This window comes from Balearica regulorum, chromosome 1, assembly GCF_011004875.1.
Source record: "Balearica regulorum gibbericeps isolate bBalReg1 chromosome 1, bBalReg1.pri, whole genome shotgun sequence".
Classification (NCBI taxonomy): Eukaryota; Metazoa; Chordata; class Aves; order Gruiformes; family Gruidae; genus Balearica; species Balearica regulorum.
The window spans coordinates 162,438,289-162,462,942 of NC_046184.1; the positions used below are offsets into that span (position 1 = coordinate 162,438,289).

General features: G+C 38.0%; 1 protein-coding gene across 1 annotated transcript in view; it reads right to left on the minus strand.

The window, feature by feature from the left end:
• GPC6 (glypican 6) overlaps positions 1–24,654 on the minus strand; it is a 788,777-nt gene that overhangs the window by 351,913 nt on the left and 412,210 nt on the right. The window contains exon 3 of the mRNA XM_075741476.1: positions 10,583–10,974. Coding sequence (XP_075597591.1) covers positions 10,583–10,974 — 392 coding nt within the window. The remainder of the gene's footprint in view (positions 1–10,582; positions 10,975–24,654) is intronic.

Below are 24,654 nucleotides of genomic sequence, written 5' to 3' on the forward strand. Positions count from 1 at the left end.
TCATATGCTCTATGTGGTAGCAGGTTACTCCCTTGAAGTTTACCTTAAGATCTCCAGGACTAAAGGCCACAGTGTGCTTTAAGCTGCCTCTATGCTACATTTCAAACTAACTATTAAAATAGCCACCACTTATCCAAAGAAAATGTCAGTGTAAATTCAAAACTAACACTCAGATTGGAAGAAAACGGATTCTTTTCGTTCAGGCTATCCTTTGCACAGTAGTATATAAAATTAAATTGTTGTTTCAAATAAACAATGAATTGATTGGCACTCTAATATTAATACAATCAGGTAAACCCAACAACAAAATAATAGATTTAACCTGAAGAATTTAGATGCATAAATGCTTCTAACAATTTCATCTTCTGCTGGGAAACAGGTAAGTATAAAAGGTGGTGTGGCCAGATCCAAAAAAGAACATAGCGATCTGATAGAGAAAATTGTGAACGTGGCAAGAGGCTACTAGTTTTGGGTGTGGAATTCACAAAGAGGAGTTTGTTGTCTAACATGGGTTTGGTTTCTGGCATAGTGAAAGGGCAGAGTTAAGCACTGATGGCCACATCTACATGGGTGAGGATTAGGTCAGACTTGCTTCAACCTAATTTCCTGTTCCATCACCACTGAACACTATAGAGCTAAGAGAAGGTGGTATTTGATCTGAGAAGTGTTTCCTTATATGTTTCCACGGCTCTTAGGCCTGAGCTGGTTTGAGTTCATACAGCTTAGATGCCACAGACCAAACCTGGTTAATTACTGCATTCCTCAGACAGAGAAAACCAAGTGCTTAGATCCATATGCAACCACTTGTTTTGGGTCATGTCTGAAAAACAGGGTTCATAACAGCTGCCACAGTGTGCCATAACATCACAGCGAGCGGCCGTACTGTTGAGCCAGCAAACTGCTGAAGAGAAGAATGCAGTTTATAATTTCTCTCTTTCTTGCACTTAAATGCTGAAAGTTACTCTTGTAAAATTCAGATCCATATATTTGGTGGCTCAGGCTTCCCTCTACCAACTGGATGCATAAAATCTCCATTTGAAATAGAACAATTAGATCACTGTCTTCTGTTGTGGAGAGAACCCCTGATGTTTAGGCATAACAACTCAGCATGCAGAGCACTTAGGAAATGCGAATAAGTGTACTAGCCCTGCTTAGCTTTGTCATCTTGCCAGATATTGCCTTATACACACTTGCTTTTCGATCCACGGATAATGCCAACATATGGACGTGAATCAAAGAATCATGGGATGGAAAGTACAAAAGGCAAGTGTAGATGCAATTCTGTTGCTTGGAGATACTGAAAATCACATAAGCGGGGGTAAAGTGGGGAGCCTGTATCTGCTTCCTGAATAAATCCAGTAATTTCTCCAGCGGTGTGTTCATGCAAAATTGATAAACCTTCTGAAATCAAAGACCAGAAGTCAAGCTTGCACAGTACCGGGACAGACCTGAACATCAAAACACCTCTGGCAGTTTTAAAAGCAAAACCATTTTCAAGAATAGGGAAGTTGTTCACAAGGTAAAACTGCGTGGAGTTGTTGGGGAAAGGCAACACCTTGTATGGCAGCTGTCAAAGGATGGCAAATCGTTATGAAGGACAAGCAGGCACTTCTTGTATTTAAACCCTCTATACACTTAGCTTCTGCTCTTGGCCATGTAATGGTGACAGATGTGTATAGCTGAGGTCAACTAAATCCTACTAATCTTATTCAAAGCTCTACTTTTCCACCGTTTTGTCTAGTACATTTAGTTTTCACTCAAAAAATGAATTCTTCCTAAGGGCTTAAAAAAAAAAAGAGAGAACGAGGAAAGGAGAAGAAGAAGAAAGAGCAATGATAGCCTTAGACATGTGGACTGAACAAAAATGACATTTCTCTTCAGAAAATATTATGGAAAAAAACTCAGCAAGCTTGTGGCATAAAAAACTCCCATAAGAAGCAGACACTGGAGGATGGAGATAAGTTTAAAATTTTACAGATGACCAGAACTGTTATTTTCCTGACAATGAAATGCTTCATTTTGTATTCCTATGCTCATACCATCTTTCTTTTCTTTGAGATATATTTTGAGATGCAAGACTTAAGCAGACAATGAAGCCAACTGTCACTGACCTCTGAATAACTGAGAACTGAACTTAGATCCACATTGTTCATTTCAGACTTCATTATTTTAAAGTCTCAAAGAAATTTGACCTTTTCAATGTGTTGCTGATGACTTTGTTGGCTATAACACTTAAGCAGATATGCATTTAAATTCCAGTTAGTATTCCTGATGATTTTTAGGTAAATCAGGTATTTCCTTGACTAATATTTCCTGCAGAAACCTGAAGGAAGAAGAACCTATTAGTTTTTGTCCTTCTGGCTCACATGAGAAATAAAATGAATTGCTTTTATCAAATCGTGACTGGAAAACAGTGCTTCCATAGGCTGCCTTCGAAACAGCATGAAGACAATCAGTAAAAAGAGTCATTCTAAAAAGTCAGCATGTTGCAAGATGATATAGATCTCTTTGCATTGCTTAACCTTCAGACTTTTTAATCTCCTTCCTACTTCTGTTTGATTCTTCTGAATTTTCTTTTACTCTCCTGTGCTACACCAGCAAAAAAAGTAAAACCTGCTGTAAGATTAATTACTGAGAAGGTCTAAATCTAGCAGGGTCAGCAAGCTCCTAGGTGAGCTTTGCTTCTTCACCATTATTTTTATCATGACTTGGCTGTGTATCATGACATGCATTAAGATACACCCTTTGTTCTAGGAATTCCTCTGAAAAAGTTCTACATTTTCTGTTTACATAGCTTCTGCAGGTGCTACATCAACACCTTTTATAGGTGGGGAATACAAGTGGTATGAAAACTTTAAAAGATTGTGTGTAAAATTTGCTTTTTGGCAATCCTAAAGAAAACCTTGATTTGAATAATTGTTTTTCTAATGTGTCATGACAGTATTTAATTACATTGTTAAACTAAGATACTTTCATTTTGCTTCCTAATATATGGTAGAAGTTTCATGTAAAGCTGAACTGAAGGGTATTTTCTGTGCTACAGGCACTTTGAAAAAAGTACAAATTGAGCAAAAGCACTGTAATCAGAAGATCTTTGCTTACGAATGATATAAAGAATCTAGGGAGACAGGACTACCCCAAATTTGGAGATGTGATGTGGTACAAAGTAGGAATAAACCAGGTTGGAAGACCTACTTAAGGGATACTGAGCTGAGCAAGACTGAATGTCTTACTGAGCAGTGTGACTCAGTTAAACTCGGGTTATTAAGGTCAATACAAAGCTAGTCGAATGAAATTTAAGGACCTAAGAAACGGAGAGGCCAGGCTGGATTATATCTGACAATTCTAATAGATAGTCATGGACTATCTGCTTTTGCAGACCTCCTACCTCTGTTTTCCTTTTGTTCGAGTTGCTGTTTAATTTTAGGCCTTTTCTCCTGAACTGCTCTTCTGGGGCATCTGAAATTCCAGTGCACAGAAAGTGGAAAATAGATCAGTGCACCCCACTAAGTCTGGGATATCTGGAAGGCATCTGGTTTATTTTCCCATGAAATGTCTGTAAATTAACTAGATCGGTTTATGTCCCTTTTCTTTCCAAGAAAGGAAGAAAGATTTCGTGCATAGCTGGAGAACCTCAATTCAAAGGATACTTCCCACAAAGCACTCCAGTGTAGATACCATTCATTCTTGCTTCTATGCCATAGACATCTCTCAGCCCTGAAACTGCCCTGGCTGGATAATCACTGGACTCCCTGCCTGAGGAACACCAAGGGACAGGAAGAAGGAAAAAGAGAATGTGGCCCATTCATGGTATGGTATGATCCAGTTCTTGGAAAGACATACTAACCCAATTAAAACTCAAAAAAATGAATGACTGAAAAAAACCTTAAAACAATAGACACGGAAGCAATCATAAAAGCTATGCTTGCTCAGCTGGGCTGTTCCTAAACTAACAGTTTGAACTAAGGATTAAAATTTATTGAAAACCATAGTCCTTTTTAGATCTCCTCTCCCTCTTTAACAAGCCAGATCTCTTCAGCCAATGAAGTTAAAATATACAGGACATATAGCTCTTTATCTGTCACACCCCACAAATCACATTTTCCAGCATTAAAGTACTATTCGTTTTGGCTTTTAATTACCTGACTTATCAGCATGTCATATTTCTCCCCCCTTCCCTGCAATAATTACATTCTGAATCAGTGTGACATTCAATATTGACCTTTATTTATGGCTCTCACAAACTGTCGAATGTTTATTTATAAACCATGAAAAGCAGAGTTTGTAAGAATATTGATTCGGTGTATTAGAAAAGCAGCGGCCTGGCATTCTGTGAGTAGAAGTAATCACAGGCAATTACTAGAGACTGCTTTTCACTACTAATCTTGGGTTTAACCTTATAATTGTATTACTGAATTTGTTTCACTTTGCCCATATATCACCAGGTTCCTAATAAGCAGTCTGATATTAACATAATTTAATAATATTCGTGGGAAGAATGGTTTTAATTGGTTTAAAAAGAGGGAGACATATAGCCTATGCCACACAATGAGAAAAGTATTGTAACAACCTTTTTTATTTTGCAATAAATGATAATTAATATTTAAATGCATTAATGAAATAAGTTCTTAGTGGCTGGGTCACAAATCTTTGATGTTTATGCCACTAACAAAATCACTAACTGCTCCTAATGATGCCCCTGAGCTAAGCTTCACTTTACTCTTGGTATAAAAACTACTTTCATTGCCGGTAGCATGAATTTGCAAGTGTGAAAGGCAAAGTCAAACAAAAAACAATTCTTCTTGTCCTCATCCCAGTATATAATGGGAAGAAAGTGGTCAAATTCAGAAAAAAAACCCCAAGCAAACCACAAAACAGCCAACATTAGAGAAAAGCAAAACTAGCAAACAATAACTAAAACCCTAGATCTGTGTAAATAAAAGTATTCTGCACTCACATGCTGTTCCTAGTGAACCAGATTCAGTGCAAGAGCCAAAGAAGATGTAACTGCCTGCCTGGGATTAAATTAGAGCTCTGAGCAGCACTGGGGTAATGACACCTGACTAATGACTGTGCTTTTGGATAGGACTGACCAGTCATACTTCATTATTTGCTTTTTTATACTAAATTCATATGTTCTCAATGTGAATTTACCCAGGTTAAAACATGAAATCGGCACAAGTCAGGCTTGAGAATTTATGCTTATGAAACATAAAAAAAATGTGCTTTCCCCCCCCTCCCCTCCTGTTTTCTATAACTTTCAATGAAAAGTATATGGAAAGAAAATGTTTCCAGGAAAAAATTTCTTTGGGTGGAATGCTATCCTGATGGGATAACACTCTGTTAGTGAAAGAGTACTGCCTGTACCAACAAGTACGGTATTTTGCAAATTTGCATCCAGTTAAGGATTTAGACTATCTTTTTAAATACCCTTAGTTTCAGTCTTAATCTTTTCTTCAGAACTAGTTCTGTTTTCTACATGCTGTGTTTGGTCTAGAGCTCTTCATCATTTAATGAAAAAAATCTCCCACAAGCTTTGTAATTGCTGTAATTCAGTTATGAATATATTTTGGAAAAGTATTTCAGGAATCAGAAGCTCCTGGAAAGTCATAAAAACCTACTCTTTTAAAATTTTAATTGCTTTATCCTCCCTCCCTTTTTTTTTTCTGCTTACATTTTAGTCCACTCAGTGACAGTTCAAAGACAGTATTATGATCACTGAGAATGCTTTATTTAGAGTCAGAAAGAATAACTTAGCATTATTTTTCTGTAAAGTATCCAGAGCTCAGACATAGTAAAAGATGAACGTGAAAAATATGCATACCTCTTTTCTATCACATTACTGGAAATCACAGCTGGCAGCAACTTCAGAAATATTTTCAGTAGTTCCTGCAGTTTAACATTAAATACTAAATCACAGCTGGTCAGGAAGATTTTTGGGGTTTTTTGGTGTTTTATTTTTTTCCCAAGAAAAAGTTGGGAAAGGAAAATGCATTCAAAAACATCGACATTTAAATATGTTATTTTTATGGTGGAAAGGAAAAGAATGGCACTTTTTTCCCCACCAAATGGTAACAAAGCAGAAATGCCTATTGTATTTAGAATCTGACAAATTAGTAGAAAAACAGGTGGTAGAAAATTTTACCAGTTATTTCTGAGCCTGTAGCTCAGAAAATCCATAAACATCTACTAACTATAGCTTAAGAAAGTATACTAGGTGACAAGCTCTGCTCCTTTAAACTACTGGGCATTGCGGAAAAAATCAACTAAACAGACCTTTGCTGTGCCCAAAAGGGCAGTTCTTTACATATTGAATATTATATATTGAAGCTGCATCAGGGGAAGTTCAGACTGGACATTAGGAAAAGGTTCTTCACTGAGAGGGTGGTCGGTCACTGGAACAGGCTCCCCAGGTCACAGCACCAAAGCTGTCAGAGTTCAAGGAGCATGTGGACAATACTCATATGGTTTAGTTTAGGTGGCCCTGTGGGGAGCAGGGAGTTGGACTCGATGATCCTTATGGGTCCCTTCCAGCTGGAGATATTCTATGATTCTTCTATATTAATGAATAAACACTTTTCATTTTTCTCACTTTAAGAAATATTGTAATCACATTTTGTTCATATACATACGCAGCTCTACAAAGCATATATAGAATGTAGTGAGCTGAAGTCTGCTCAAGCCAGTGGAAATACACTGTGTTGAGTGGAGATTTAACAAACCCTTAGCAAAGGTAGACTGACAAATTTTTAATGCATCAGTATGAGAAATAAAAAGATTTTAAAATCTCTGAAAATTAAAAATTGCAATTGGACTTTGAGATTATGTAAACACTGTTAAACTAAAACTGCACAACTTCAGGTAGATGGAACCAACTATGTCTGCTTACGATTGAAATATAACATTAGAAAAATTACAAAAAAAAGACATGCTAACTGCCCTCCCTCCCCATTTATCTAAATGAGCCTTATTTAAATTATAATCTGACATAAGCAAATAGCAACTCTTCTAAGAGGAAAATGTTTGTGGTATGTGTTGCCTATTTTGAGTGTGCTTGAGTGTGTACTTTGTTGGAAAAAGAGGGGAGTATAGCTCTTTTGCAAGGAATACACTGACTGCATTGTTTTCTGTCAGTGCCAACATTACACCATCTCTGAAGAGCAATCTTTGGAGAGGTTGTATCCCTGCCATTAGACAGGGAATGAACCCTTCTGTGTGTGTGACCCACCAACTCCTTTACAGAAACGGGCCAGAACAGGCTGAGAAACTAAATTAAAGGCCCAAAGGAGAAGTTGTTACCAACTTTCTCATTAATAAATCTCTTTCTCATGGTGTTTAAGGTGTAGGCTCAACTTTTTTCTACGTGAGTGGCCTTTGACAGTGGCAGTTCAGTGAGATAATGGGCCCACAAATACAAAGCAAAAAATCTTTTTAGCTTGTGATGTTGCAGCTAGGAGATCCCCCTCTGTTCCCAGTCAGTGCAGACAATGGCCATAGATTTCTGTAAAAAAACTGCAACAGTTCTTCTTTTCCTCTTTTTTTTTTTTTTTCATTTCTCTTGACTTACCCAGATGTGGCATTCTTATCACAGAATCTCTCAATATTAGAGTACAATGAAAATGAAATCTGTTCAGAATCTGGATGACTTCCAAAACAGCAACAAAAAAAATATTTACCTGCCACCTTTTTGGTTGCAATGTGCTAACTCTAAGGAATGGTTGCAGTCTTTTAAAATGATGTCTAAAGAAAAGAAGTTGTCATTTTCTAAAGTAGACAGACCGGCATAAAAATTCACAGTTACGATATGATCACGAAAACTTGGATCTCAGAGTAATCACAGCCTTTCCACAGGAAATGTATTAATCTTGAACATTTGGTGTCGCTTGGGGTTCTTTGTATCAGCCTCACCAGGTTGCATGTGACACAAAGTCCCTAAAATCAGCAATTGTTTACCATTTGCTGAGAGTATGAATATAGCCACTGAGATTTTAATACCAAAGTCTGTCTTGCAGTCAAAGCATATTCTACATTTAAGTTAAAATATTCATTTCATTAATCTTTTAATAGGATCATAGGTTAATTCGAGCTGGAAGGGTGCTCAGAAGATCTCCAGTCCAACTTGCTTCTCAAAGCAGGGTCAGCTCTGAACTCAGACTAGCATGAAAATGGTCATCTCAAAGGGCTTCATACAATCAGGACCTCCATGGATGGAACCTGTGTAGGCTCTCTGGGCAACTGATCCACTGCTTGACTGTCCTCATGGTGAAGCTTCTCCAGTCTGAACCGGCCCTTGTTTCAACTCATGCCCATCACATCCCACCATGCCCCACTGTGAAGAGCTTTGCTGCATCCCTTTGATGACCTCCCTGCAGGCATCAAGAGCTGCTGCTAGGGTGCCCCTGAAGTCACCTCTTCTCCAGGCTGAACAAGCCCCAGTCCCACAGCCTCTCCTCACAGGGCAAGTACTCCAGTCCTGACCATGCTAGTGACCTCCACTCTACTTGCTTCAGTTTGTCAGTGTCTTTCTTGTATGGGAAGGGCCCAAAACAGTATTCTAGATGTAGTCTAATAGAGTATCACTATTTATGTACATATAAAGCAAAGAACCTGTACTGTATCTTGCACCAACCACCAAGCACTTTTAAAGGTTTTAAAGTGTTGCTTTTATGTTAAAAAAAAAAAAAAAGCAGAAGCATTATTGAGCTATCGTTATCATCTTCAAGTGACACTACAAAAAGACTCACTTTACAATTACCGAGCTAGTAGTTCTCATTATAGGATCATAGGATCACAGGATCACTTTGTGATCTTGTGATAAGCCCTGTTCTTGAAAGGGCTTATGCACCCAAAACCCAGCAGGTGAGAAGAAAATATTTCATGGGTATGTGAGAGGGGAGACACCTGCACATTCTGTACATTCATGTACATACACAGGGAAAGTGACATCTCAGCAGACAATACATACCTTAATCTGTTTGGGATTCACAAATTACACATCTATTACATGAATTACACAGCTTACTCCCTACAGTCTGATCCAGTTGATGCAGCAAGTCCTAATGCCTACTGACAACAGTGACATCAGAGCTCAGCAATTTCACTTAAAACCTGACCCACGGGGACATCACCACTCTTCAGAGGAAATCTGGGGCTGCAGATATATGTGTTCTGCACACTCAAAGGCTAAACAGCTCTATCTGCCCCCAACCAGACTAGCAGGGCTGGAATTTCATGTCGATGCCCTGCCACTGTTCAGAAAGGACTGTGAGAATTGACAGTGACAGGAAGAAAGGAAAGGCAACCCTGTAGACCAGGAAGACACTTGGGAGGAAGAGACCTTGGTTCTAGCTTGGTAATCAGGATCATGTATTTCATTCACTGACTTTTAAGTGCAAAATGACCCTTTCCTCCCATGCAGTCTCCTAGGCATAAAATCAGGCTCTCATTTGTTGATTACCTCTCTGGCTTCATGGCTTCTGAATTTGTAATTGCAAAATATCACCTCATGCAGGATATGAAAAGTTTAGAAGTCTCATCTTGTTGTGTGCTTGAATTGTAGTCTACTGTACAATGTATCAGCTGTACCTCTACCTCACCTTCTGGCTGTGGTTTAAATGAAGCAAGAGAGCCAGGCCTCTTAATGAAGAGGAATGGTGTAAGCTTGTAAATGCAAGAAGTATTCCAAGGGGCAAACATCAAAATCATGCATGCACTTACCGTCCAGAAGTAAGTATTTGGGCATTTCATAGCGGATCTCACTAGAGCACTTCAGAATTCAGAATATAGTTAAGGTCCAAATGCACTACAGACTAGGACTGCAAAATAGTCAGGACACAGCTAGGACAAGTATCTAGTTGGAACAGCAATTCAGAAAAATATACCTGAGTTTGAAACACTGTGTAAGGGAAAGTCATTCAGGCACATTTCTGGTATCCAGATGGGTTATTTTTGTGTGTGTTTTTTTCTTTCATAGCTTTAATTATCTGAAGCCCTCAAGGTTTATAATCATCATAAATATTTGCATAGATAAATAATTAAAACTAAAATAAATGTGAGTCAAACTATCCTTTGGGAAAGCTTAAGCTCCAGAGGTGTCACTATTCGTCTATTTTCTCATCAAAAACATGACTAGACATTTCTAACAAAATCCATCACCCAGTTGCATGATGAATGAATGCTGTGGGGGCTGTACTGCCCTAATGAACAGCAGCATAAATTTGCTTGAAACATTTAAATTCTGATCGTAATCATCATCATCTATATATGTAGCCAGTTTTGAATTACTAATGACAATCACTACCATGCTATAACATTGATGTATATTGGTATTTCATTGTGTCCTAAGCAAAGAGAAATGCTTTCCAGTCAGTATTGCCTTAATATCTCCAGCAGGAATTAAAAACAACTGTTGCCCCTATTTATAAACTTAGGATGGGTATATTAGTAGACATAAAAAACAACCAACCAAACACCTCCCCCCCCCATATAAAAAAAAAAAAAAAAAGCACAATCAGATTTCAGTTGTCTAGCAAGTTTGAAACAAATTCAAGCTTAACCCCCTCCCTCCCCGAATTCAGATTACCTTGGATACTCTGTTTGCAACCTCTCTGCCTACTGTCAGCCCCTGAACAAAGGTCCGTGCAGCAATGAACGCTCTAGTCACTTGAACCTTCAGCTTCCTGGGTACATCTCCAAACGGCTTCAGCTGGTCCGTATACTTGCTTACACACTCCAAGTAGTCCTCAGTGAAATGGTACTGGGGGTTTATGAGCTGGAACATCCGTTCCAGCAACCGAGCCCAGAAATCGTTCAGCATTTCCTCCAGGTTCACGTTGCCTCCTGTGTAATACCGCTTCAGCTCTGTGAAGAGGTCCTGGAACACCTCTGAGTTCTGCATGTACAGCATGCCGTACGTCCGGACAAACATGTCGTTTAAGGATCTTTCTGCATTCTCCAGAAGTTCTCGGAAAAACTCTGCAGGGAAAACAAGCAGGTGTTAACTGGATATATTAGTAAGGCACCAAAGGTTTTCTGATTGCATTCCTCAATGAGCATTAGTAAAGTTTGTCCTAATATGTTGTTACAGTAGTGCTTTGCTGGTGAAATTCGTCTATTTGGATAGGAAATAGCTTTATTCAGAGGTAAAGAAAAATAGACTATAACCTAAATTCCTCAACAAGGTAGAAAGATGTAGAACCTATAACACTGAACATGCAAAAACCCATTTAAAAGAACTTCAGTGAGGGTAGTTCTGGTTCTTCTTCATCTGCTATTTAAACATAGAAATCCCATCCCTTGCAATATCCTCCATAGCCAGTATATTAAAACTTCTATGCTAAACATAAAGTCATTAATATGATGATTTAACTGAAAATGTAACAATTTAAGAATAGCTAGATGATGATAAGTTCCACTTTGCTGAAGTTCTTACAATGTAGAAGAACACCATGGAAATAAATCTGAAAACTTATTTCCAAATATTCATGAAGAGAACTTGAAAGATACCTGAGTGGAAATGAGCAGAATCCTTCTTAAAAGTATTACGTGTCTAGGTAATACTAAGAAAATGTTAGTATTTTCAGTAATTTGCTACTCTGCTGAGGAACAGTACTAGAACCCTCCACTAGTCACAGCCAGTTGTTGGTTTTGGAACAGAAGACTTCACATTTTTTTTGAAAGGATTTCAGACTTTACCGCTTCTACGCCTTTTATCTACTCAGACTCAAACCATAACATATTTCTAAATTTTGGCTTCTGAAATGTATTCTTACTGGAAACCGAGCCCATGGGATATACGCAAAATATGTAATCATCTCTTCTGTTAAGATCCTTTAACTGCCTTGTGATACTTAGGTTCTCCCAAGAAATTCACTGAGCATGTACAATAGCTCTATAAACACATCTGACAAAAGCAGGCATAGCTTCTCCTACTTTTTGGAAGATCCCATCTTCCTACAGGGTCTGCTTGTCAACCTTCTTAAACCTCCTTTGGAAAAGAGTTCAGTGTCTGCTGTGGCCTGTAAATGGGGTATTGCAGACAGTAAGGCAGAGATGGTAATGCCTTTGGCAAAACACATATATTTGCTGCAATTAAATTATCTGCACTGATGCAGGACTCATCACGCAGCCAACTCTAGGATACCAGAGTCTAAATATGTGGTCATTGCCCATAGACACATCTGTGTGTGCTAACGGCAGGGACGTGCTGACTTCTTACAGTCTTGGCTAATGCTGTGATGTGAATACTCTTTTACACAGGGCCCCGCTGCGGCTACAGTGACTCATAGAAATGCAGAACCACTGCAATGCTAAAGGCAGGATGGCAATTAACACTATGTAAGAAAAAATCTACTCTAAATTTGAGGATTTGCAACTGTGATCAGCTGAAAGCAGAATGCACCGAACATTGTGAACCAGTCTACAAGGACTCGGTAAGAAAAGAGCCTCTTGTTTTTTGGCAGAAATTGTGCAGAGCTGCAGTCTTTGATCTCCCAGATAACTGCAAAGGGGTTCTCATGAAAATGTGTACACAGAACATTGAGAACATACTCGCTACATCAAAGCACTTATTAAAGGAAAAATATACTCTAATAAAAGTATCAATGTCTAAACTGTCATTAAAACGACAGCTTTTCATATGGAATAAATTCCATCTGGAAAAGAATATGCTTTTGCCAAATAGTTTATGTAGGGAAAAGCAAACACCGCCCCCAACGAAAAAGAAAACCTTGTTATTCTTTGTTGCCAAATTGAATAACTTGAGGTTCACAACATAGTCTTCTCTGTTGTTCTTCCAAATTATCCACTAATTCTGACAAAGCTGTTTTAAAGAAAAGTAAAACAAAGCTGTTTTTCACCCGTAACCCTGACCTGGTGGTATCCTTGACATCTGAATCATCCTATTTTATACATTCAGCATTTCTTCTTCTAAGAAATAACGTATGCTGGGTGTACTGCTGAATACATCTAGCTCTCTAGTCACACAGTCTGGAAGGCAAGAAGATGGCAGAGAACTTGGGGCTCAAATTAAAATTTGTTTTAAGGTTGAACGACAACTGGGAAAGAGAATCGCGAAAGCAGTGAATCAAAGCCCCTTGACTTCTCTCCCACAAGGCTCTGTGTGCTGGGGGGCTGCTGTAAGCAATTCACGTGCTGGCTCCTCCCAGTCCACAGCTATACTGGGAATCCCACTATTTATCTTAAAAGATCATGCCGCTGCGTAAGTCAGTCACAGCAAAGCTATATAACCAAGTTTGCTGACAGCTCCTCTTGTCTGAGATTGTTAGCCTATTATTTCTTTGTGCGGGGGTATGATGTAGCAATCTCACAGTCAGTTTGTTGGAAGCCAACCAAACTTTTCAGGGAGGGAGAGACATTTATGCTGTGCTTGTACAGCATCTAGCACAATGCAGACCATGTTGGTTGCAATCTTTATTTATACTGCAGTACAAACATTATCAGTAACTCCACAAGCTTAAATTTCATGCTAGTTCAAATGTGACACCATACATATGCATTCTGTAGGAAAGCTAATGTCCTCTAAATAGCAGTACATTTATTTAATTTTTAGTCTTCTCATAGGTCTCTAGTCTTTCAGAGCTATTGCTTAGAGTAAGTTATTATGCCATTAAAAAGTTAGACCGTTAGTCTTCTGTATGCTTTGATACAAAAGACAGTTAGTTTAAGAGAGTTATCTGCATCAGTAACCCTATGCAGGATCAGGGTAATAAAGCAGCAACAGCTACAAAATTGGATACCTTTTTAGTTCCGGAGAGAAAGAGATCTCCGCTGTTGTACTAATTAGAAAAATTCTCAATCAACTCCTGTCGAACAAAATTAATGCTGCTGTGAAGGATCACTTGCTTTTTATAGTTCACAAATCTCCCATACATCAAGATGCTTATGCACAGAAACTGTGTCCTAGCATTACTGGGCACTTATCCAGTTACATCAAGAGAAACTGTACTTGCTTCCACAAAGGTTGAATTTTTCCACCGTCTTCACAGTAATTTAAAGATTTGACATTCATTGCAAAGATGATATTTCATCAACATGCAGGTAGCTTTTGAAAAATAATGTAATATTTCAGCTCAAAGTAAAAGAACGAAGATGAGACAGACATTAGTCATGTTGCTTAATGTGCTTCAAGACACTCCAGTACTAGGGTGGGAGAGGAGAATCTATATAAGACAGAGCTGCACAGTGTTTTAACATATACATCTTGTGAAAATTTTTGCTGCCAAAATAGGCTGTCATGAACAGTGTTAATGCTGGAAATAATTTTTCCTAATTTTAAGTAGCGATTCATTGATATGACAGATTATGTCCTGGGTATGTCTTATGTTGCAAGCACGTTTTTATACAGCTTTCATTTATTAGCCAAATGGTTTCAGGAAGCCTGTTCAGTTCTGGTTATGAGGTAGTTGAAAAGGATAAGGTCTAAGGCACACTGAGCTACTGAAAAGACAGAGAGAAGATTGCTATTTCAAACTATTACATGCTCTATATCGGCTTAAATGGTGGGTTTCCAGTCAATGGATAACACTTAAGCTAGTTTTTATTTTAAACATTATTTGTGAATTTAGGATGCAAGACTGATAATAACAGTCTCTGCAAATGAAGTCTGAATTTTTATTAAACATTTTCTCTGTGATAAGATGTTGTGGTTTAACCCGGCAGGCAGCTAAACCAACCACACAGCCATTCGCTCACTCCCCGCCCCTCAGTGGGATGGGGGAAAGAATCAAAAAGGAAAAGAAAAAACTCATGGGTTGAGATAAAGACAGTTTAATAGGACAGAAAAGGAAGATGGTGATAATACTAATAACAACAATATGCAAAACAAGTGATGCACAACACAACTGCTCACCATCTGGAACTGATACTCAGCTGATTCCTGAGCCACCCACCTCCTGGCAAACTCTCCCAATTATATATTGAGCATGACATCAAATGGTATGGAATATCCCTTTGGCCAGTTTGGGTCAGCTGTCCCGGCTGTGCCCCCTCCCAGCTTCTTGGATGCCTCCCGTGTTCTTGTTTTCAGGCCAGTATGAGAAGCTGAAAAGTCCTTGACTGCGTGGCAACAACTAAAACCATCAGTGTGTTATCAACATTACTCTCATCCTAAATCCAACACACAGCACTATACCAACTGCTAGCAAGAAAATTAGCTCTATCCCAGCTGAAACCGGGACGTAAGACAACTCAGTTACAAAGTGAAAGGACACAATGCATTGCCAGAGTCTTTTACTGAATGGTAGGTACTACTCTCAGATTAGAAATAGCGTCTTGTTAGCTCTCACACTGCTTTGCCAACTGAAAGCTGACTTTCTCACTCTGTTTTAACATCGGTAATCCTGTGTCATAATGCATTCAACGTGGGAGCTAGCCCAATTCCAAAGTGATGACTAGCTGTCACCATAAATCAGTGGATCAGGACTGGGGATAATATTGCAGCATGACATGATATAATAACTGCCTTCAACAAAATATAATCACAACAATCTAGAGGAAATTATTAGATAAACAAAGTTGTATTATGTTGGAGCTGATGTTCTATGATCATTCCTAGCCTGATAAATTCCCTTGTATTTTATTTTTGATCTGTAATTTAAGCAAAACCAATATCTGACTGTAGGACATGATGCAAAGCTAGAACAGTTTCTTGTCCGATTCCCAAAATCAAAAAGATATGCATGAGCTTTAAGACCAAAAAGACCCAAAAGAGATTTCATTTAATTACCATAGATTCTGCTCAGCTTTCCTCTTTAGCAGAACTTGAGATCTGAACGCTGTACCATGGTGCATCTGATACCCTGGACATGCAGTCTTGCCGCTACCTGAGAAAAATCAGCACAGCTGCACAGAGATCTTCAGAGTTTCTGGACAGGGATATATGTCTGATTTTACATCAGCCTTTACGGAAAATATCGCTCGGGGTGGCATACTGATTGCATCCATCATTGACTAACACCATCCAAAATATACAGGCAGTTCCCCATTTTAGCCTTGTTCTCCTGATTGTGGGCATTGATTTTCAAGGAGCTCTGAGGATTTAGACATAAAAATTCCAGTGATCTACCATTTAATATGAAGATGTGCATGCGTCTACACCCTATGTGGACTTTAGGTACCTAACTTCATTTCACATCTTTGAATTTCACGGCCCTGATAAGTCAGATGGTAAGAAGGCTATTAGAATTCATGTAAGCTGACTACCTTTTTGGACAGAAAGGTTCTTTTGGGGTTGTTTAGGTACAGATACTTACATTCATGACATACATCTACGGCAGCATCTTTTTTTCAAACTGTCCTATTTCTGTCTGTCTTTGTTCATGAAGTCATTCACGGAAAAAAAAAAAAGTTTTGGTGAACTCTTCATCTTTTTGCAGGATTCTTGCAAAGGCTTTTTTTTTTTTTTAAGATATTCCACTATGGTTTCAATTAGTGCAAGTTGTGATTTATCTCAAGGAAAATCAAGTGAAATTAACCCCTATGGTTTCTATGCTTTTTCATTTTTTCAACTGCTTTTTTTAGGTGTCCAGAGACATTCTTCTAACAATAACTAACCTTGCAAAACAAAAATAACTCAGTTTAACTTCCTGATTGAGAAAAAATTGCTATAAGGAGAATATTTGCAGCAGATTTTTTTTCCCTATTTTTTGACATTACATTTGTATTTATATTCAAGAGTGAACAAATCATATGCATAAGGCTACCAGTGCATTGGTATTACTTTTCAGTGAGCGTGAGTAACTAATTTTAAAATTCCCTTATAGCTTTGACCTTTAGAAACACTCAACAGTCACAACTGGGAAATGAATTTCAGCTCCCATTAGGAACAACAATGTGATGAGGGCTGTTGAAAATTGCTCTCCTTTTTTAACTCATTTTGAAGATACACACATTGTATTTAAAGCTAAGAAATACAAGTCAGATAATTAAATGTGCCCTATAATCACAAATTCCTGAATAGGTAATTTACTTCTTATATCTTGGGTAAAATCACCTATGGGTAAAATGATTTAGCTGTTAATGGATATCGATACCTTTCTAGAATGTCCTATACCTGTAAATATCATGACATTATGAAATCTTTTGGATGCTACTAAATATTTTAGAAGCCAGTGCAGTCTCAAAGGTTGTGAGTAAAGATGAGGGTCTCTCTACCCTCTTTAATGTCTCAGTTTCTCAGACTACTGCAAGATGTGATCCTAGAAGACAATTCACTGCAGTATTTTTCCTTGCCTCCTGTCCAGAGTCCATGACTTCTTCCCCCTTATGGGTCAGGCTGTTGCAAGGATGGAAAGGAGACCCTGAGGAAGGGGAGACCACTGAGGCTCCATCCTTAACCACTCATCACTGTGGAGCATGGAGACAACGCAAACACCACTGTCCTCTGCTAAAACAAAGGACATGAGGATGGGGAGGAAACACAAACACATCTGTCATGGGCTGGGTTGGACAGGTTAGATCAGGTGCAGGCAAATGGAAAAAACCCTAGGCTGATATTTATACATCAAATGCCATTATCACAATGGGAACCTGATCTGACAAAGAATTTAAAGCATTATTTAATGCTGATGTACAAAGAAGTTATTGTACAAATGAACATTAATACAGAGTTAAAGGATCTGTCATCTGCTCACAGCTGATTACATGCATTGGTAAAGGTCTATAAGACTTTATTCTGCAACACTGAAATCAGTGAGAACTTTATCAACTTCAGGGGATGCAGGTGCAACCTTCACATGCCAAAATTACTGTTTCTTCACTGCAAAAGGTCATTTATTAACACTTGAGTATGTCTAAAAGGGAGCCTTTATTCTGCTGTTGATTCTATACAGACAATCCTGCAACTAGATGAAACACATCACTTTCACATAAGAAATATTAAATTAGATATTAACACATCCTTTTGGAAATCTTTACTGCTCTCTAGAACCTCAATTCATAGTCTGTTGCATCTGGTACTTTATACTCATGATGTATCCTTGATTATAAATATGAAACCTGAAATTCCCAAGATCCCCTGAAGGAATTCATTGAACTTCTAGCAATAACCAAGAAAGAAAATGCTAGGAATAAAAACAAAGCAATGAGATAGCTTTACACATAATTTATATATACACTAATAACTGTCCCTGAAGGTTCTACTTTCATTATCAAGTGGAAAATGCCCAAGTGAAGTACTCATAAAACGTAAGCAAAATGTTACATGGCATCAGAAGGCGACATTCCAGAATATTTATGAATGGGCATTTAAACACTTAGAGCAATAGTACTGTCATGAATATCCATGACCAAAGAGAGACATGTAGCATTTTGTGGGTGTCTGTGACTTTCAGAATGATGAATTTTACATCATATGTTCATAAAAATGCATAACACCTCATGAAAAATTCATGACTCACCACAGTTTCTTCTGAAAAACATTTAAAGCTTTCATGAAAATGATATTAACAATATATAAACTATGGGACTCAGTGCAACAATTGTTTTAAAATATAGAGACTCTTCTGTTTTTCCCTACGCACCACTAGAGGCTATTAAATATCCAGTTCAATAGTTAAGGAGATTTACCATCTAACATTTTGTATGAAAATTCTTTGCTATGCTTATAATCTACAACAATCTTTTAAATATATTAAAAGTTTGTTGTCTTTTAATACAGGGAAGTGTAAGGTAGACCATAAGACATAGGGGAAAATTAACAACAAATTGCCTTGCTACAAGCCAGATAAAACTGATTTAATTTATATATTCTGCCTGAAGAAAAAACAAAAAGTAGGCTTTTTTTTTTTTTTTTTGACAAGCAGGTCCCCAACCAGAGGCGGTATTTGTTATCATTAGATGCAGTCCTGCGGTGTTCAGAGGTCAGGTGTTGTGCTGGGGAGGAACGTGGCACTGAAGTCACTGCACGCCTTCATGTCTATTCTCAGAGTAGACAGCTTGAATTGACTAAGGGCAGGAGTCATTCGTCTGAAAGGAGGCTCTGGCTGGCCAGAGGAAAACACTGAAATCTTCATTGACTTTTACTTACAATGTGGTGATTAACCACAACCTGACAGCAGCAACACTTTGGAACTGGGCTTCAGAGGCAGAAACCTCAACCTGGACTTATGCACGTATGGGATTGAAGAGACCTTCTTCTTCTGTTTTAGAATAGTGTCTTTTTTTTTGTTTCTTCCTCACATTTTAAACTAAATAGACTACTGTGAAGAGCTGTCATTGAGGAGTTTGAAAACCAGTTCTTCTGCACTATTCAGCTTCAAGAAGGGGGTGTTTTCTGGAGCATCTACTAGGTCACAACCGTCCCGTGAAGTGCAGTCCCTGAATCCCAGTGTGGAAAGATGGGTATCAAATAGCTCAGGCCGGATGCATCACAATATGTTTAAAATTAGAACTGCAGCTACTTTCCTGTCACACTTGCAAGTGCAGAGATCTAAGAAATATTTGCAGTAGTATTTATATAATGTAACTGCTGTAAATCCATTACAGCTTTCTGTTCCATCTCATTTCACCCTCCTCTCTCTTTGAAACAATCTCATTTTAGTATTTGTAAAGAAATCAGTGTATTGCATCAAAAAAACCTCTAAGATGTGAGACCTGAGACAGATAATACTGTAATAATTGAAAAGACTTCTATTTGAGCTAACTGGCAGAAGCCTGCTGTAAGAGCAGTTTGAAGTTTGACTTCCCATTGAAATTATTATATACATAAAATCAATTTTGCTTATAAGTTTGCAGTTTAAGAGGTAATGAAGTCATGTTGATGTTTTTTTTCAGACACCTCTGAATGCAGCTAATAACTTCTGTTAAGGTTTAACACCACTAACAAAAAAGATAAAACTACCTCCAAGATAATTTACTTATTTTTGAGCTTATCCAATTTTCCTACATGCACACTCAAAGCAACCCCATGCACTATTAAGGCCAAGCAGTATTAAATCCAGACTGGTTTCCCAGTTGTTTCTTGACTATTTGGACACTGCGTTCAGTACTATTTGTTACTGTAATAATACAGAGGTATGATTGAATTTCTTGCTTGTAAATTGAGCTACACGATCAAGCTTCACTAAAGCAGCAAACTTTCTTTTTGTTTTGTGACATCAAACTAAGTTAACTTAAATGTCAGGAAATCCACTTAAATGTTCTCAGTTTGTTAGAGGGATGAAATTTGTTTTCTAAGGTAATAGAGGGAAAGTTAAGGAGCAACAATGGTCCTAGAGATCAGATTTGAGCAATCAGTGACTTAAAACAAGTCAATGCATAAAATCATAGATTAAGGATAAGGTTAAGGATTAAGGTTAAGGATAATACAGTTAGCTTCAAAGAAGCTACAAATGTAGGAAAAGATCTATTATTTTTGAGGAAAACAGTCTTTCAGATCCTGGATCTGCATTCATGTGCTGGTGGAAAGACCTTGGGTCCCCTACGGGGCTTTGTGAAGTCAATAAACTTTCCTACCTGGATGTTTCAAAGATAAGGGATTAAAAAACAAAGTTTGTATTTGAATAGCTTTAAAGTCAACACAAATCTTCATCTGCAGACACCAGTTCACTGGATCAAGATGCTGCATGATTGATTTTTATCTGACCTACCTTCACAACAGAAACCTTTTTTTCTCCTAAGAGTGTGTCTACTGGGAAAGTTTTCCAGTCAGAAGGAAACTTAGATGTAAGATACGGTACAATGAACTGAAAAACTATCTTTGCAAGACTGGTATGTATTTAGGGTTAGTATAATCTACTTTTTCTTAGATTGAACTACACAGGAGTGGTCTTATAACTCCTTTGACAAATTTATTTTGGGAATTGTTCCCATTTATTAGCTGCCACTTTGCATACGATCTTTCCATCTAAATGGATATGCCATGCAGTGATACCAAAGTTTTGTGCTTCTATGCTGGTCTGCCGATTAGTTGCTGAATCTATTGAACATATTGACAGGAATATTTCAATGAACCTACAAGGTGTTGACTCTCTAAGCAAACAAACAATAGCTTTGACTCCTACCTATGGTCCTGCGATGAAATGAAGTCCTGTGGCTCAGTAGGAGCTAGATCTAGAACCTATTTCTGAATTTTGGTACTGGTTTTTTGCTTGTCTCTTTGTTGGGGTTTTTTTTGTGCAGAAGTCACTGGACTTCCAGGCCTTCGGCCATTTACTGCTTCTTCCATCTTCTCTGCAATCTAGAGACCCAATTGTCTACTACACAATCTTCATGCCTCTCTCAGCCAGATGTAATTCCTCACAGTACACGTTTTTTATCCGACAGCTTGATGGGGGAACGTAGGCATAGGCCATGTTTTACTCATTGGTATACAATGCTTCCTTCTGAGCCTAGTGGAGTGGAGATTCTGGGTCACTTTTGGTGGCAAAGTCTTTCCATTCAATGCCTAGAATTAGTGCTAGACACTATTTCCTTGTGTAATATTCTGGTATTTCTCAAATTTTTTTTGGCCATAATATTAACGCTGTGTCATGCTTGAGCTGACACTCAGACTAACTGTTCTTCTCATGTAAATCTTGCCAGATGAAGAGTGACAGCCTTCTGAGATGGGGTTTGAGGAACAAGCTGAAAAGCTGATCAGTTCTACTGAGCAGCAGGCGGTGAAGGGTCCAGGGTGATCCAGGCTGACTGGAGGCCTTATATTTGTTTTCTTGCACTATACTACTGCAAAAACATTCAAATATGGGAGGATAAGCAAGAGGAAACGAGGCAATACAGGTGAAACAGGAAAGCAAAAGCCAGAGAGGACAAGAATAGTTGGAGAGAAGACAGAAAAACAGGGAAATGGCAAATGAATAAAAGGAAGAAAGTGATAAGAGCATTAAACTTCAGTTTTCCAGAGGTTCCTCAGATACAGTCTCTCAATGCTGCTAAAACCATCTCCTGTGAACACATGGGCAGAACAAGGGTCCTGAAAACTGTGTATCTTGTCAAGCGCAGGAGGACCTGCAGTCCAGGCCACACGTCACCTCACTCCAGATACCCGACTGAGGAACCTCAGCATGAAGCCTTGCTCCAGCTCCGCCTTGATGTTCTCCACAAGGAGAGAAAGAAGGCTTTAGCTCAGAAGTCTGGCTTTGGCTCTGAAATGGAGGCTCCCCTTCATATCCCGCAGGAGTCTGTCTCTTCGTATCAACCTCACTAGATCACTGCTAGTATTTTATTTAATACACATATGAGTATATGTATTATTACTTCATAAGGTGATTTTAGGGCTTCCACTACTGCATTATCTGAAAGACTAAAGTTTTTAGCACTCTGGTGAGATAGGCAAGTAAAATGAATACTTATTTTAAGATATTATTGTAAACTTTTTATCCAATAACTTCTTTATTTATTTTTTTCCAAATGTAGATAAACTTAGTCATTTGGGAGAAACTTTCAGCCATATAGCACAATAAGGGCCAGATATCTCAGTACGGCTAGAAAAAGAATAGGGATTTCTTTGTAAAGGACACAGGAAAAAACACAGTCTCTGGGTTTCAATCGAGACAACGTACTTCCTTGAATAAGGACCTAAATAATTGTGAGAAGATTTTTCAAACTCACACTAAAACAGTGATAAGTTCTGAAAAATGGAAACATTAGGTATGTTACATATCAGGTGACCATAATTACACTGCTCCTTTTTCATAATAAGAAACTTCATAAGTACATTATAATTTTATGTAGCCTAGATGGCCTTATACTTTAAGCGCTTCCACATTTACAAACCATATAATTAGAAATGTGTTTCTAGTAAGTGACTTTTATATGAGGGTTCAGCATTAAATTATATTGCTTATTCGACCCATTATCTAGAAAATATTCTCCACTTTCACTGAAGAAGCATTATTTTATTAGTCGTATGTTCCTCTCTTGTAAATACCACATGTTCACTCAGACTTGCCTATCATATGTGTATGTATAATAATTTCAGTTGAAATTTTCATGTTTAATGTCACAATAATTGCAATAGGTGCTGTACAGCCTACCTAATATGTATTTAGTCATTAAGCACTTTAATTAGTGTTACATACCCATGTATAGTTTATAGTGTTAGTCCCTTAATACAGTAAAAAATAGTTAAGTAGCTGAAGAGGTAACTGTAGGGGGTACTGAAAAATCTTTTTTGTTGATTGCACAGAAACAGCAGCTTTTGTCTCTGGAATCAAGAGTTGTACAGTTGTACTCTGGATTTTCTTGTTGTTGCTACGTGGTTTTGCTTTAAAATTGGCCTCTTCTAAACATCATTACTGAGAAGCCATCAAAGTTTGTACATTCTGTCACAGGCTCTGATTTAATCTGATTTCTTATACTCTGAACGTCAGTATAATCTATTACAAATTGAAATTTATTTTGGCATTGTTTGTTGTTGTGTTTTCTTTTAATTTTCTGACTACACTGTGGGTACTACCTAAGAACTAAATGGGTTCCTATCTTGCATACAACCATTTCTACTGCTTTAACATACCTCTGCCTCTGGAAAACCTCAGACCTACCCTCTATTTCTTTTTACTTTGTGATGTTATGAAGTTTGACAGTAAATAAAAAATTTAGTCTCATGTTATTTTGCTGCTGGCTGATACATTGGCAGCAGGTCTGAAGGGCCTCTTGTTATCCTTCAAAGCCAAATGTGAGATCATAAATACATGGTCTGCTCTGGACGGACAGAAAAGCCAGAGGCACAAATCCAGACCCACCAGGAGGAACTAATAGATCAGAAAAATCTACACATTTTAATCCTTTGGATTACTCCTATATTCTTGAAGGAAGGCATAGGGCTGGAGCTGACATTGCCATAGAACAATGAACAACTAAATCATCTTTCTGTTTTTAAAACGAGATGTAAGGTCAGCACTGTTATTAACTTAATCATATATATAATTCAGAGCATAATATAAAATTTAGAAAGTTCGGGCAAACAAGGACATGGAAGAACGATGCCTGTTCACTAAGGCTTTTTTCAAAATGTCAGGTAAGAGAGAAATTATTTTTACCTGAGGTAAGAGAGGGAAAACTTCTGAATTAATGAAATCAGAGCATTATTTTTTAACATCACAGAATTTGCATTCTTCACTTCTGTCTGTGCATATCAGGTGGACATTAACCTGGTCATGAGTCCTGGATTTTTTCTTGTATTATTTTCTCATTTATTCCTTCAGTCTTAGCTTTTTCTTGATGGATACACTAAGGAAGTGATTAGCATTTCAGTAGGCAGCAGCCATTTGGGTCTGCTTATCTGCGACACAAAATAAAATGATGGGAATAAGGTAACTTTGCTTTGCTTGGATTATTGTTAAAAGGTTTAAATCTTCGCTGATGTTCTGCTCCTTTGATTTCTGCTATCCTGACCTGGAATATATGTGGTCTATATTGCGAACCTGCTTCCCTGAGCGTCTGTTTACCCAATCTTTCTTTGAACTGCTGATGGTAAAGAATCTCCTTCCTCCAGCCCCAACTGCTGCATTCAGTTATCATCAAGCACAGGCATCAACTAGAGCTCTAATCTTGCTCTGATGGATGGAATACTAACCTTTCACAAGATTAGAGACACAAGGTGCTCTAGAGATAATAAAATTCAAATAGGTTTATTTCAAAGGGCAACTCAATCTCGATTTTGTTCATGGGTCACTTGACAGATCATTTGCCAATGTA